This window comes from Durio zibethinus, chromosome 2, assembly GCF_047325235.1.
Source record: "Durio zibethinus cultivar Kanyao isolate XHJ-2024 chromosome 2, ASM4732523v1, whole genome shotgun sequence".
Taxonomy (NCBI): Eukaryota; Viridiplantae; Streptophyta; class Magnoliopsida; order Malvales; family Malvaceae; genus Durio; species Durio zibethinus.
Window position 1 is genome coordinate 35,243,056 of NC_143163.1, and position 14,805 is coordinate 35,257,860.

Sequence of the window (14,805 nt, forward strand, 5' to 3'; positions counted from 1 at the left end):
AAAATTTTATATATATTATAAATAAATATCTTAAAAATATAAAAATCCGATTGCCCCAAATTGAAAATTCCTTCAAAATTGACATTTCTAAAACCTATAAGAACTTCAAATAAAAACGCTCACCTAATCATATCTACCCTACAAAGAGTAAGACATTAAGCCGTTTTGGTTTTTCCCAAACCAACCATGCACTACTATTTATTTCCATTTTTCCTTATTTAAATCTACAAAACCAAATTAGTAGGACGTTTCCATGAAATCACGACACGTATATGCTTAACACCTGCATGCATGATGCAAGACCCAACATTTTTTTTCCGCTTTAAAATGGAGAAAATTCTCCATTTCCAGTTTTGACCATTGATTTTTCTTTTTCCTCTTTCTGGAATTAGCAAATTTAAATTCTTACATGTGAAGCCAACAAGCTCGCAGCACTTGAGATCAAATGTTTTCCCACCTCTGCTCCCTAGAGCGTGGCGATCACTCATGGATCTCATCCCATCTCATGTGACCGAAACTCTGGCCTATGGGATCGTGAATTACGAGGTGTTTCCTTAACGGTAGCGCGTTAGTCGACGCGCAAGTCATGGTCGTGAATATTAAGGTAGATAGAATTATTTTGTGTTTTTGACACACGCAAAGCAAATGTTTGTTTACTCCCCAACTTTTCTTGGATCAAATTATAATTAATCAAATCAGATTGTAATATAGAAAGCAAAGATTGGAAAATCCAAAGAAGCAAAACTTCATTCTCCTTCTTCCACCCAAGCCAAATCTAACCTGAAACAAGAAAGGGAATAAAAACCCTAAACCTAGTTAACTATTCAACTCCAAACATTTAATTTCACCGTCAAAACAAACAAAGAAACTGAACATTTTACACATACAACAAAAAAAAAAGAAGCTTTAATCATTTTCATTAACTACACAGAGAGGGAGGGAAGAGAGAGATAGAATTCAGCAAAAACAAAAAACAAAACAAAGCTTTACTGTGCTGATCTAGATTTTATCATCAATGGTGTTCAGTCTTCTGAAACCAAAGATCCTCAAATACCCATTTCCTGAAACATCTTCAAATTCCAAATTCAACCCAAATTTCCTTCTTTGATCATCAATAAACCCATATGCTCAAAATCTTTGAATCAAATTTATCAAAAAGAGTTACGATTTTTAAAGAGCTTAAAACATTATTGTTATGGGAGCTGAAAAGAAATGGCTTTTCACTCTCTTTTCGGCAACATTTCTCTCCATTCTCCTCCTCTTGCTCTACTCAATCTCAGCTTTCAGCTCCCCTAGGCCTTTCCCTTCACTAGTCCAACATGGCCTTCATTATCCACCAGCTTTTGGGTACTATATATTTGGTGGAAGAGGTGATAAAGATCGGATCTTTAGGCTTCTGCTTGCTGTCTATCATCCCAGGAATCGATATTTGTTGCAACTTGGAGCTGATGCTTCTGATGAGGAAAGGTATAGGTTGGCCGTGGCTTTGAAATCTGTACCTGCTATTAGGAGTTTTGGAAATGTGGATGTCATAGGGAAGCCTGATCGGTTTTCTTATATGGGTTCTACGCATATTGCTGCCACGTTGCATGCTGCTGCTATTTTGATGAAGGTTGATCGTGGCTGGGATTGGTTTATTGCTTTGAGTGCTTTGGATTATCCCTTGGTTACTCAAGACGGTAAGCGGTTTTGTTTTGTTGATTTTTTGTTTTTGGATTTATGTTGTTTTCTTTTGTATGAAGTAGCTAGGAGAATTGAGGTTTTGATTGAAAAGTTTGATTTTTGGATATACAAGTTCTTGATTTAGTGGAAATTACTTGAAAATTGGATGAATTTGCATTGGTTCAGTATAGTATATGCGCTCTGCGGTTTAATAAGAAATGAGACTTAAGATTTTCTGACTAAGGTTTTCTTAATGATCAATTGGATTGTTTAAAGATTCTGTATTGGATTAGATTCATTCTGCCAAAATTTGGTGCAACATTTTCAAAAATCTTTCCTAAGTCGGATAGGATTTGTGAACATTGTACATGATTCAAGGAAAATTCTTGATTTTGATCATGCTTCTGACGAGTTTATCGTACCTTTTACATTATCATAATTCCAAGAAATTTTGTGCTATTTCTTCTTGTCAAGATATTAATTTACTTAAATGTAGGTTTTACTGCCGACTAAAGAATCTAGATGGAAGCATTGGTTAGCACTTGGCTATAACTAGACATGTACATTTTGAGGCAGTTTTAATAATGCAGAAATGAAACTGACAACAATTTTGGTGATGCATCTGTCAATCAGACGAGAACTGTTGTTAGCCTAGTTTATTTTAAGACATAATCTGGTCCTGAGAATAGATTAGATCTAAAAACATCTAGTAAACGTGCTGCCTCTATGAAACCAAGATTCTCTTCAAACAGTTATCTGTTGTAAATGAAGTCACCTGTGTATAAATCATACATAAATGGCACTGAGGGTATCAAATTGAGAGACTGGATACAGGAAAGTATGTCATGGAGGATGACTGACATGAGGTTTATGTGATGATTCATGAGGTTTTAATCCTACACTTTCCTTTTTGGGTCTAGATCTGTAGAGTTTTGCTCAAACTTTTAGTTTAGTGAAGGGAAGCAACTTTTGAACCGAATTTCTGCCTGTTAAAATATTAGTTACATTGATAGAACAGTGGTTAGCTTATTTTATGGCTGGTCCAGCTCCCCCAATGTTTCAATTTGTAGGCCTGCTTTTGTGATGGGCAGACATAGTTGTTGGTATGTCAGTTTTGTCATTATTGGTTGTTTTACATATGAAGCTATATCCTTAAGCTAATACACTTTCGCGGTTAGACACAGAGCTGTTTTCCTCATACCATTACAACCAGAAACCACAGAAAAAGAATATTATATAGTTTGCTTTTTTTGGCTGGAAATAAGTGATGTTTTTCTTCTACTGAAACCTTTCTAGCCATAGATTGTATATGTTTTGGTTAGTGGCCTACTTAAGGGTAAAAGAAAAGTTAATGTTTTCTTAAAGTAAACTAAATATTATCTTTACAGAAGGAAATAAACAAAGGCAGAATAATGATAATGATTTTACTGTGAGGTGCTATGCATCTGAAGCTTCTGCAGCTGTCTGATTATGACCAATTATTAAAAGGTTGGTTGGTTGTTAAGTATAACAAGGTTTAGTAGGACTTAGGTTAGAAGGAAAGAAAGGGGCTTACTATCCTTTGACCTTTGTTACTGTGGTGCGAAGAAATCTCATAATGAAGATATATTAATTTGTAGAGCTGAAAGTGGTATGAGTTTCTGATGTTCTTTACTTATTTTATTATGCTTGGTTGTAGAGTCTGGACAAAGTAATACTTGTGCAAATTGGAACTAGACAACTCAGGTCTATGAATACAGTTATTTATGATGCCACTTTTGGCTTTGGGTTTAATTTTTCCAAATACTCAATAATCATCATGGTTGAAACCAATATTTGAATTTTGAGTTAAACTTCTGAAATAATTTCTGTTTATTGTTCCTTCATTATTGATAGGATATATTGAAAAATCTGAATCAGTTTTCTGCTACAGAAAAGCTTTAGACAGGATGAAATGGAAAATCCTAAAATTAGTTCCCAATGCTACTAGGCCATGAAGCCCTACCATTATTTGTTTTCAAAACCTTAAGGATATTTTTGAAAGGAGGGAAGGTTCTAACCAATCAATCTCAGATGCCTCATTTTTTCCTGCATTTTTCTGTGAGATTACAATAGCGAGAACTCCTTAAGTTTGCCCTATGCCTCTTTTTTCCTCATCACAATTCTCTATATTTTACCTGTTTTTCTTTTGTCTTACCATACTTTTGTTCTTGATTGTATTAACTTTTTTTTTTGTTTCATCTCAGATTTGTCCCATGTGTTCTCCTCAGTTAGGAGGGACCTCAATTTCCTTGATCATACTAGTGACCTTGGGTGGAAAGAGTAGGCAAACCCTTTTCATGAAATGTATAGATCCTTCTGCAAGTTGTAATTGAATCTAAATCATATTGGTTCACTTTTGATGCAGAGGTCAAAGGATCCAGCCTATTGTGGTTGACCCAGGGCTTTACCTAGCTAGGAGGACCCAAATTTTTCATGCTACAGAGAAACGACCAATGCCAGATGCTTTTAAAGTATTTACAGGCAAAGTCTACAATCCATTTTACTGTCCATTACCGTTCATGAGTTAAAAATTTATTTATGACTTATTTTCTCTGGAGATGCTGCACATTTACATTTTGGTATTGAATTGCAGGTTCCCCATGGGTTGTCTTAAGCAGATCCTTTCTGGAATTTTGCCTTTTTGGGTGGGATAATCTACCTCGGACCCTTCTGATGTATTTCAACAATGTTATGTTATCTGAAGAAAGTTATTTCCATTCTGTCATTTGCAATTCACCTGAGTTCAAGAACACTACTGTAAACAGTGATTTAAGATATATGATCTGGGACAGTCCTCCAAAGATGGAACCACACTTTCTCAACATTTCTGATTATGATCAAATGGCTCAAAGTGGATCAGCATTTGCAAGACAGTTTCAAAAAGATGATCCTGTGTTGGACATGGTTGATGAAAAGATCCTCAAGCGTGGGCAAAACCGAGTTGCCCCTGGGGCATGGTGCACTGGTCGCAAGAGTTGGTGGATGGATCCTTGCTCACAATGGCGTGATGTAAATGTCTTGAAACCCGGACCTCAGGCAAAGAAGTTTGAGGAAACTATGACAAATCTTCTTGATGACTGGAATTCACAGTCTAATCAGTGCACATGAGGGAGGTGTGAACTGAAAGGTGAATATTTCAGAGACTTAGTGCACTGTCATTGCATCTGAATTTCATGAAAGCTTCAAAAGAACATCAGATGTGATGCATTCTTTGGTCTGTATACCTATTTTTTTGGGGTTCCTCTTATCACAGGCTAGAATTTTTTTATACGAAATGCTAGAATTGAGGGAGGAAACAAGTGAATTCACTTGAGATTTTGCTCTGCGTTGTTGGCTTCAGGGTTAGTATTTAATGGTCAAGCCACCTAGAAGTCTTCAATGAGTAAGAGGACCTCCCTCTCGAGCTGCCATTTGCATGCTGTTGTATGTTCTATGCACCTTTCATTTGGCACGTTGATGTTGGAAGACAAATTCATTCTTTAAAATCTCTTAATTGTATTGCTGTCCTAATTCTCCCTGTCTCTCTCTCTCTTGTGCATTCCAGCAAGGGGTCGGTTTTTTGTGGCAAGAAATTGTGAACTAAGAAAACGATCTGAGAAACTTTTGCTCATCTATGCGTATCCCTTGACCTTTTACACGCATCATGAATCCTGAGAGAAATTTCTTTCTTTTCCGTATTTAAGGAAATTGTTAAAGAGTTCGCAACATATACGCGGGCTAAAAGAAGTCACTGGCGTGGATTATACAACCCTTGTTGAAACTGCATGAAATGCTCTTTTTAGTCGAATCTTTAACAGCTAGCAAGCAGGAACAAAACTGGCCGTCTATGTGCATATTTATCTTCTGCTGCAACACCTGCCTTGAACTTGGAGGCATTATCAATATTCCTGCTCTTCGCATAAAATCACTTCCCACGCACTAACAGAAATCCATCAAGCATCAAAATTTCAATCTCAACTTCATTCCAGGCCACAAAACCTCATTTGGGTATCCACCAACTCTTCATCTTATCATCTACAGATCGATCCACGAGGATTTAACACCAAAAGAATTTTCTTTTGAGCCCGTGAAAAGAACCCTGCAGAACCCAAATTCGAACTAGACAATTCCAAAATTTGCACGCTCCTCTCTAGCCACTCTGATTCTCACGTCGATAAATTGCTTGAGGACGCTTCAATTGAAGTGTCCCCTTCACCCTTTATAGATGTTTTGAAGAGGCTAAGCAATGCGGGTATCATTGCAATGTCATTTTTTACATTTACAGAGAAGCAAAAAGGGTTTAAATATAATACAGAAAGCTACAAAGCTTTGATTGAAGCATTGGGTAAGATTAAGCAGTTCAAATTGATATCGGATTTCGTGAATTACATTATGAGGAGTAGAAAATTGTTAAACATAGATACTTTTGCATTGATTTCACGGCAGTATACAAGAGCCCGGAAGGTTGAAGAGGCTATAGAGGCTTTTGAGATGATGGAGGAGTTTGGTTTCAAGCTTGGAACATCGGATTTCAATCGATTGATTGATATTTTGACCAAGTCTAGAAATGTTGAGAAAGCAAACAAAATCTTTGATAAAATGAAAATGAGAAGGTTTGTTCCTGATATTAAGTCTTATACGATTTTGTTGGAAGGATGGGGAAAAGAACACTACTTATTGAGGTTAGAGGAGGTTTATCAAGAGATGAAAGATGAAGGTAACTAATGGTATTTTGATCACTGCATATTTTAAGGCAAAGAAGCATAATGGAGCGATTGAGTCGTTTCACGAGGTGGAGGCAAAGAATTCTAAGCCTAGTCCTCATGTTTTTTGTACTTTGATTAATGGATTGGGTTTAGAGAAGAGGTTAAGTGAAGCTCTTCAGTTTTTTGAACGTTCCAAGAATTGTGGTTTTACTCCTGAGGCACCAATTTATAATTCTTGTAGGAGCTTATTGTTGCTCAAAGCGAATGGATGATGCATTTCGGATGATAAATGAAATGAGAAAAACTTGGTTGGTCCAAATTCAAGAACTTGGGATATAATTCTTCATCTCCCGATAAAGGCTGGAAGGACAAAAGAGGCTTACTTGGTTTTCCAGAAAATGTCCAGTGAACCAGGCTGTGAGCCAACTGTGAGTACTTATGAAATTATAGTAAGGATGCTTTGCAATGAGGAGCAAGAGGATATGGCAATACAGGTTTGGGCTCAGATGAAGGCCAAGGGAGTGCTTCCAGGAATGCATATGTTCTTTGATTTGATTAACAGCTTGTGTTACAAGAACTTGCTGGATGACGCTTGCAAGTATTTTTAGGAAATGTTGGATGCAGGCATTTGACCTCCAGCCAGATTGGTAATCTGAAACAAGCTCTACTTGATGAGAGGAAGAAGGATACAGCTTTAAATTTGGCTCGGAAGATTGATAAGCTGAGGAAAATTCCATTAGTTGGTGGAGGCCAGAAGTAAGAGAAAAAGTGGGCTGTATGATGGTGCCCTTCAGGTTCATATGAGCTCCGCCACGGCGGCACTGTCTTTTCCTAGTAATAGGATCTGGGCCACTATTTGGTATCAGATAGACGTAATAAGAATCAAGATGTGTGACTTTGTGGCAATTCTTTTTTATCTTTACCTTAGATATTTACATGTTAAAGATTTTGCAGTTTCAGAACTATAGAGTTGGATTCAATTAGATAATGGACTGTTGAAACTGGGAAGACAGAGCGTCCAAGGCTGAGCAGTAAGTATTCTCTTATATATGCCACTATATCCCTGTCGCCTCTTTGATATTGGATTCTTCGAATGGGGTGAGTGAGATCTGGATCTTTTTAGGGGACTATATCCACTATCCTTTATTTTCTTCCTTGCCACTTTACATGATATCCCCTCACTATATTCCTTTAGACATTTCATTGCACCTTTCTATAAGTCTATTTATGGACTTTTAAGAACGAAAAGTATTGCTATTGTTTAACCCTATTCATCATTGAACTAATTACTCAGTGGAATCTAATATGACTAGACTATTTCTTGTGTGCAATGTTAGAAGCGTTTATATTCCCCTGTTTATTTGGCTGACTTATGAATTATAGGTTAATCCAATATTTTACCACCTCTAGGGTTCAAGAATGGACAAAGGGGAGAAAGGGGTCGGGTTGCCTTTATCTCATCTTTCTCTTTGTCAATCAAGTGAGTGACTTTCTCTTCCTGCCAATCATCCTCTGTCTTTTGAACAACATAAATTGCCAAATCTATAGCTTATGTCAATGGTCATCACCTTGTCTGGTCTGACATCGTCCCTGTATATTGTATAATTGGCAAATCTATATGATTTTGTTGGAAGGGATAAGGAGCTCTGAAAATGGTTCTTAATCGGCAGAGTATGGATTCTGATTTTTGCTTTGCTATGCATATTGGGTGTTAATGCAATATACAAATATGCGATGCTTTCTGCAAATAAGTAGTTAAACCTTGTTTGCTTTTCAGATCCCTATATTCCCATAATGCTGAGATGTGAGATGTAAGATGCAGCAAGTCTGAAGTTGTATATCTGTGCAGATTGGCTAGCCAAGTAACGATCTTTCTTTTGGATTAACTACCTTTAACTCTCCTTCGATGCTTTATTTGCTCCAAGATGATGTAGTTGGGGTTTGCCAAGCCTCGTCTTTTTGGCATGTATTGTCTTTTGCGCACCCTATGTTTCAAAAAAGATGGGGGTTTGTGACATTCCCACTTCTGAATTCTCTTTTATATTTTTCTAGATTGAATTAGAATGAGAGAACAAATGTGGTAGTACTTGATGTTACATTTGGATGTTTAGAATCAATGTAGTAGTTTCACAAGTAACTTGAATGTTTTTTTTTTACATCAAATCTGTTTCTTGGTTGAGTATTCTTAATGATAAATACTTGTATTTTTATTCAAAGAGTTAAATTTAAATCTTTTTTTTTTTCAAATAAAAAAGAAAATAAAATAAAACAAAAACAAAACGAGAAGCTAACAAGCCTCTCATGTTATGGTTTTAGAGAAGAGTTATGAATCTCAAATCGATTTCGTACTAAAATTGATCATTGGATATAAGAGTTTACACCATTTTCAATATGAAATGCACGTTTTGTAGAACAAAATCATAATATCTCATAAATCGATGTGAATCGTGATAATTAAGTTAATTTAAAACGTCGAATAAATTTAGGGTCTTGAAGCCAATTCTGGAGATACTAACGATGGAATAAAGTGTACTAGAGTCAATTCTAAAGATACTAGCGATGACAACCTTAGAAGCCGAATGAGTCAATGTCTAAGTCCTGGAGTCAATTCTAAAGATACTAGCAATAAGATAAAATGTACTAAAATTGATCATGAGATATAAAAATTTATATCACTTTCAATTTTTGAAATCATTTTTATGACACAACCTTGAGATCAAGGGATGAAAAATGAATAATATCTCACAAATTAATGTGAATCATAATAATTAACCTATCCGTAACACGCGCATAACCAAAATAAAATAAAAAACCCAAACTTCCCTCTTTTAAGTACCAGGGTATTCTTGTCACTTCAACAAATCACTCAACAACCATCCGTAACAAAAGTGGCAAATCTTTCCCGCCAAGTACCTTTCTCTCTAGCCAACAAAAATCACCCTCCATTACAGTTACAAAACCCTCCCTTCACCATAACCAAGAGCAAAGAACCCTGGCAAAACCCCACCTTGGAAGCTCCACCATGGCAATCCAACTTCTCCTTTCTCTCATTTTGTCTTCTCTCTCTTTCTCCTCCTCTGCCTCCTCCAATATCATCTCTAACGCCGCCCAAGTCCTCTCCAATGTCAGCATGGCATCCAGGTCCCTCACCCTCCAGTTCGGTCCCCAAATTCTGATCCCACAAACTCAAAACATCACCATATTCTCTCCATCTGATACAATATTCGCAAAGTCCGGTCAACCCTCTGTTTCTCTTCTTCGTTTCCACTTCTCTCCTCAATTTCTTCCTCTCTCATTCCTCAATTCCCTCCCCTTCGGTTCCAAAATCATGACTTTCTCTCGTAGCAACTCCCTGATCGTAAACTCTTCACCGTCTGATGATCAGATTTCACTAAATGGAGGCAAGATTGGTAAGAAACCCGTATACAATGATGGGTCTTTGGTAGTCTATAAAATTGACAAGTTTTTGATCCAAGCTTCAACGTTTCCGAGCATGGATGTGTAGGAACGCATACGTTTCGTAATAGTAATTCATTAGATCAAGCCAGCGAAGCTTTAAGGTCAAAAGGGTACTTTGCCATGGCATCTTTTCTTGACTCCCAGTTGAAGAGCCCAAGATAATATGACGCTCACAATCTTTGCTCCCTCTGGTGAAATGGTAAAGCCATTTATGGGTAAATGGAACGTCTATCCGTCAATCCTTTTAAGGCTTATCGTGCCTTGTAAGATTCAAGGAAGGGATCTAGATAATTGGGACAAGATGATGGTGCTAGAGACTTATTTGGACGGTTTCAACATCATTGTCAAAAAATCTGGTGCCAATGTTATGATCAACGGGGTCAAGGTTATGGTCCGAGACCTGTTTCAAAGTGACTGGCTCGTTGTTCATGGCCTTAGTGGGGGACTTGCTAGACTGGCTGCAGGAATTAGAGCGGCTGAGAACTCCCAAGTTCAACAAGATTCAGCTAGCCAATTGTTGCATGTTTCTCTTCAAGTTTTTGGTAAATCATGGTTACCAAAGTTTTTTCATTTGCCATCTTCATATTTGTTTTCCTTTTTTCACTTTTCATTTGATGGGGTCCAAGCGTCCTGTGATGAGAATATTTGTAAGCAATCAAGAATCCATTTCGTCGTCTACAAATCTTTTGGATGCAAATTTGCTCTTATTAAGTTGGAAAATATTATTGCAAGGACTATTGGCAAGTTTGTCGATCACAAATTTGGGCTTTTGTCGTCGACTTTGACAGTTTTTTGGCTTTGAAAAAATACCATTTGAGCCCATGGTGAATAACTGATAACTTCATTCAAAATGTCTGCTACTAAATGGAGAGTAATTGGTCTGTAACTTTCATTATTTTGTGAAAGATCGGTCAGCTACCAACATTAGTGTTATTTTTAAAACTCGAAGCTTAGTTCATTTCGTTCATACATTCATGAGTTTATATCTAGTATAATTGAAGTTAAAATCTTAGCACCTCTAATCTTTTTCTCTGTTTGGAATATATTCAAATTTTTTATATTCTCTCCCAGCTTTATTAAATAATGTCTAAATAAAAGGGAAAAAAATGGAAGGGTATTCTGTTGTTGGTTGGGTGACGGCCTGATGGAAGTTCCAGAAATTTGATGGGCCAATAAGTTACTTGCAAGCCTAACTTGGACTAGTATATAAATTTTATTAATGGGTTGGACCTCTCGAAAGAGATGGGGTCTTGAACGTTGAACAAAATGCACTTGGTGGCTTGGTTAATAAAACTACGTTACATTTACAAGTGAGAGAAACTAAACAATGGCATCACTCTTGGCCTAAAAAAATGTGGCCTCTTGGTTTGATCTTTTTATTTTCTAACTTTAAAAGCCCTTAATACACTAATAGTTTGTTAATATTTAGAAGAAAAATAAATAATACTTAATTTAAGTTCGAATAATGTTAAACTATTTTAAAAAAATTTTTATTATTTTGAATAATTTTGTATTAAATCCTCTCAAACTTGATCTAAGATCAAAATCAATTTAATTTAAATTGATTTTGAATTAATTTAGATTAAGATTATGTTGATTATTTTTTGATTTTATCAAATTATATTGAATTGAATTCGAACAATTAATATAAAAAATAATCCAACATAGTTTCCTCTTACATATTTGCTTCTAATTTAATCCTTTTTCATGGAGTACATGTCTAATTAATCAAACTAATATTTTAATCTCATAAACATCGTATCTCATAGCTTAGTGTTACCAGGTTGTCAAGGTTCGCAAGACATTGCATGTTTAATTAATCACCAATTAGTCCAATCTTTCCCAATTCATATTTAATTTAGGTCTATTATTCCAGCCCCCATGACCATGTTTTTCACTTTTAAAAAACGATGTAACATTGTTTTCTTTTGTTTAATATAGTTCACAGAAAATATGTGAAATTTTTTATATTAAATAAAGTAAAAAAAAAAAATCTAAGGAGAATATGCGATATTTTATTACAATAATTTATATATTATAAGAGGTCATTTTCTTATAATTAAATATGATTGTGAAACTTGCACTTGATATTGGCCAACCTTGATATGATAGAAAGATTTGTTTATGTTTACAAATCATATTTATTATTCGTGGATGGTTGCATTTATAAAACACGACAATCTTGATGGAGTTCATAATAAACTCGGAGAAAGAGAACAAAAAAATCTGTCCTCAGTAATAAAACCTTGGGTTTTCTACAGTCAACAATAACCATGAGCTGACCCCAGCTGGTACTGAACTGTGATATTAATATCATAATAAATCATTTTCGTAAATGAGGTTGTGAAATAAGTTAGTTTGGGTTAAGCTTAATTATTATTATGATATAAATTGTTGGAATAAATTTTATATGTAATAATATTAAAATATTTTGAATTTTTTTACACATTTAACTTGATTGCTTTAATTATATTTATATTTAAAGGGTTATTAATTTAAGGGTTTATTATTATTTCTGTAATTTTTATAATAAAAAATTATACAGTGATTACAAAATAAACATAATTCTCTCACATTGAAAATAAACTACTATAAGTTTCGTGTTATCAAATTTTCTTTACATTTATTTTTTATTTTTCTGAAAAATAATGCTTTAATTTTAAAAAAAATTAAATCATAATCACTAAAAATAAAATTTTAATACTAATAGATCAAACAACTGTTAAAATTAATATCATAATAGTAAATGAACAAATCAATGCAATTAATTTGTTGTGTGATTGAAAGTTGATATTTTGGCTAAGTCCTGAAATCGAGAGCCACAATTCATTCTATTAATTAATTTATTATTTTTTTTTAAATAAATAAATAAATAATTAATTATTGATTAAGACAAGTGATGCCAACAAATTAAGACGTTTACCAAAACTTCACTAACTGTGCCACGTGCTTTTGTCGTTCTTAAGTCATCTTTTCCAACTTCCGTGCCCCTGAAGTTTTCTTTTTTAAATCTTAAACAAGCGCTATAATTTCTATTTAACTCTTTTCCAAGTGATTAACACTTTCGTATGTCAAAACTTGACGTGGACATCTATGAGAAAAAAATTTTAGAAATATATTAATATATATAATCTATTTACATTAGTGTAAAATTATTAATTTTAAATTACTTTTATATATTTTTAAGTTTTATATGATTTTTATTTTGTTAATCTAATCCCTAATTTTTATTTTTTTATATATGTAAATCATGCATATAAAAATTTAAATTAATTAAAATGCATAATTATTTTTAAAATTTAAAAAATTTAATTATTAAATATATATTGAAAAACATGATATATATATTTGTAAATTATACTATATATATGTGTGTAAGATTAATTTCAAAATTTGCATGAATAATTTCAAATATTGTTTTACGTGCTTTACAATAGGTGCATATCTGCTTAGTAACTGACTATAAACAACATTGAGTTTTAGTCATTTCAGTGTTTCATGCATATTCATATGTATGATGAAACTAAATCGTTTTTCATTCTTTAAATTTACTCGAGTTTAATATTTTCAAATTAAGCTGTTTTCCAACGAATGTGGGTTTTCTTTTGGTGTTTTAATTTATGCTCTGTTTGTCATGGTATGAAAGGTGACTTTAATTGGATACTGACCTCTATTTAGTTGGGTATATGTTATAGTTCTGATTTTATATATCCATGAAAGCATTTCGGGATCGAGAGTTATAATAACATATTTATTCTCTTGATCATTGCTGACCTACAGTATCCACCCATCGGGAGCAATCAAAAAGGAGGGAAGATACTAGTAGTACAGTATCCAAGTAAAACAATAGTGTATCGATTGTTATTTGTTAATGCTATTGTCTCACTCCTACAATCATCTTTTTCCACCATAACTTTCGTATACAACTTTGAAAATATGGTTTCCGAATTGGGCCCAATGGCAATGGGATCATCATGATAAACTGCAAGGTGTAGGAAAGAGGGGAGCATCACAGCTTTTTAGCTGTGACGTCCCATGCAAAGCTACTTGGAAATATGTCGATACTCGGGTTTTCAAGCTATCATGTATGGCCTATGGGGGGTGCTTGAGGCTTAGATGCTCGTCGTTTTTCACTTGGAAAAACCTATCCCCAATTATTCATGCAAAAAAGTTTTCAAATAAAAATTTAATATTTTATTACAATTAATTATAATTTTTAATATATTTTTTTATTCAATTAAATTTTTAAATATTTATGTTCATTTCAATTAAATCATTGATTTGATGAAAATTAATATTGATGGTTACTTTCGTCTAAACAAAATTCAATTGATAAAAAAATATATTTAAAATTTTAATTAATTATAATAAAATAATAAAAAATTCAAATAATTATTAAAGTTTTATTCAAAAACGTCTTTATCTTTAGCCGTATACATGTATTCATTATTAATTCCTCTTTACAACTTTTCTCCCATTTCTTTCTTTTTCTTTTCAGACTCTTTGTTTAGTATTTCGTTTTATTTATTTTGGGTAAACAAATTCCTAGAACGTATGGTAGAGGATTGCTTTATTTTTTGGGGGTTGAAGTTTGAACATTCTACCCAATTAATATGCATATATAAATAGAAAATGACATAGAGCAATTATGGAGGCGGGCGCACTATAAACCACGACAATCGTCCTCGATCGAGTGGATGGCTAAATGTCTGCCTTATATACAGGGAAGAAGACTTGACACAAGGTGGAACACAAAAGCTCCTTTCTTCGACAGTTGCGTCACCTAAAATTCTCGAATAATATAGACCCCATTTCATTAATTGAGTTTCCCCATCCAAATTCAGGCCAAATGGCAAAATCTTAGATTTTTTTTTTCATAACATTATTACTAATAAAGTATTTAAATCATATTTGATATATAAAATTATTAATAAATAAAATAATAATTATTTTGTATTATTTTGATTTGTATTTTAAA

The 14,805-nt window shown here is 33.9% G+C and overlaps 2 protein-coding genes and 1 pseudogene across 3 annotated transcripts; all 3 read left to right on the forward strand.

The window, feature by feature from the left end:
- The first annotated feature begins 701 nt into the window (after positions 1-701).
- LOC111318028 (beta-glucuronosyltransferase GlcAT14A-like) lies at positions 702-5,193 on the forward strand. The gene is made up of 4 exons (XM_022920641.2): positions 702-1,679; positions 3,888-3,963; positions 4,049-4,164; positions 4,277-5,193. Exons 1-4 carry the CDS (start codon positions 1,196-1,198, stop codon positions 4,789-4,791), a joined length of 1,191 nt encoding a protein of 396 aa, XP_022776376.1. The 5' UTR covers positions 702-1,195; the 3' UTR covers positions 4,792-5,193.
- Positions 5,194-5,332: 139 nt separating this feature from the next.
- Positions 5,333-8,601, forward strand: LOC111317699 (pentatricopeptide repeat-containing protein At1g77360, mitochondrial-like; annotated as a pseudogene). The gene is made up of 2 exons (XR_016333298.1): positions 5,333-7,399; positions 8,146-8,601. The product of XR_016333298.1 is annotated as a pentatricopeptide repeat-containing protein At1g77360, mitochondrial-like (transcript).
- Positions 8,602-9,107: 506 nt separating this feature from the next.
- Positions 9,108-10,629, forward strand: LOC111317700 (putative fasciclin-like arabinogalactan protein 20). Its single transcript, XM_089753879.1, has 2 exons — positions 9,108-9,869; positions 9,978-10,629. Exons 1-2 carry the CDS (start codon positions 9,391-9,393, stop codon positions 10,627-10,629), a joined length of 1,131 nt encoding a protein of 376 aa, XP_089610005.1. The 5' UTR covers positions 9,108-9,390.
- The last annotated feature ends 4,176 nt before the right edge of the window (positions 10,630-14,805 follow it).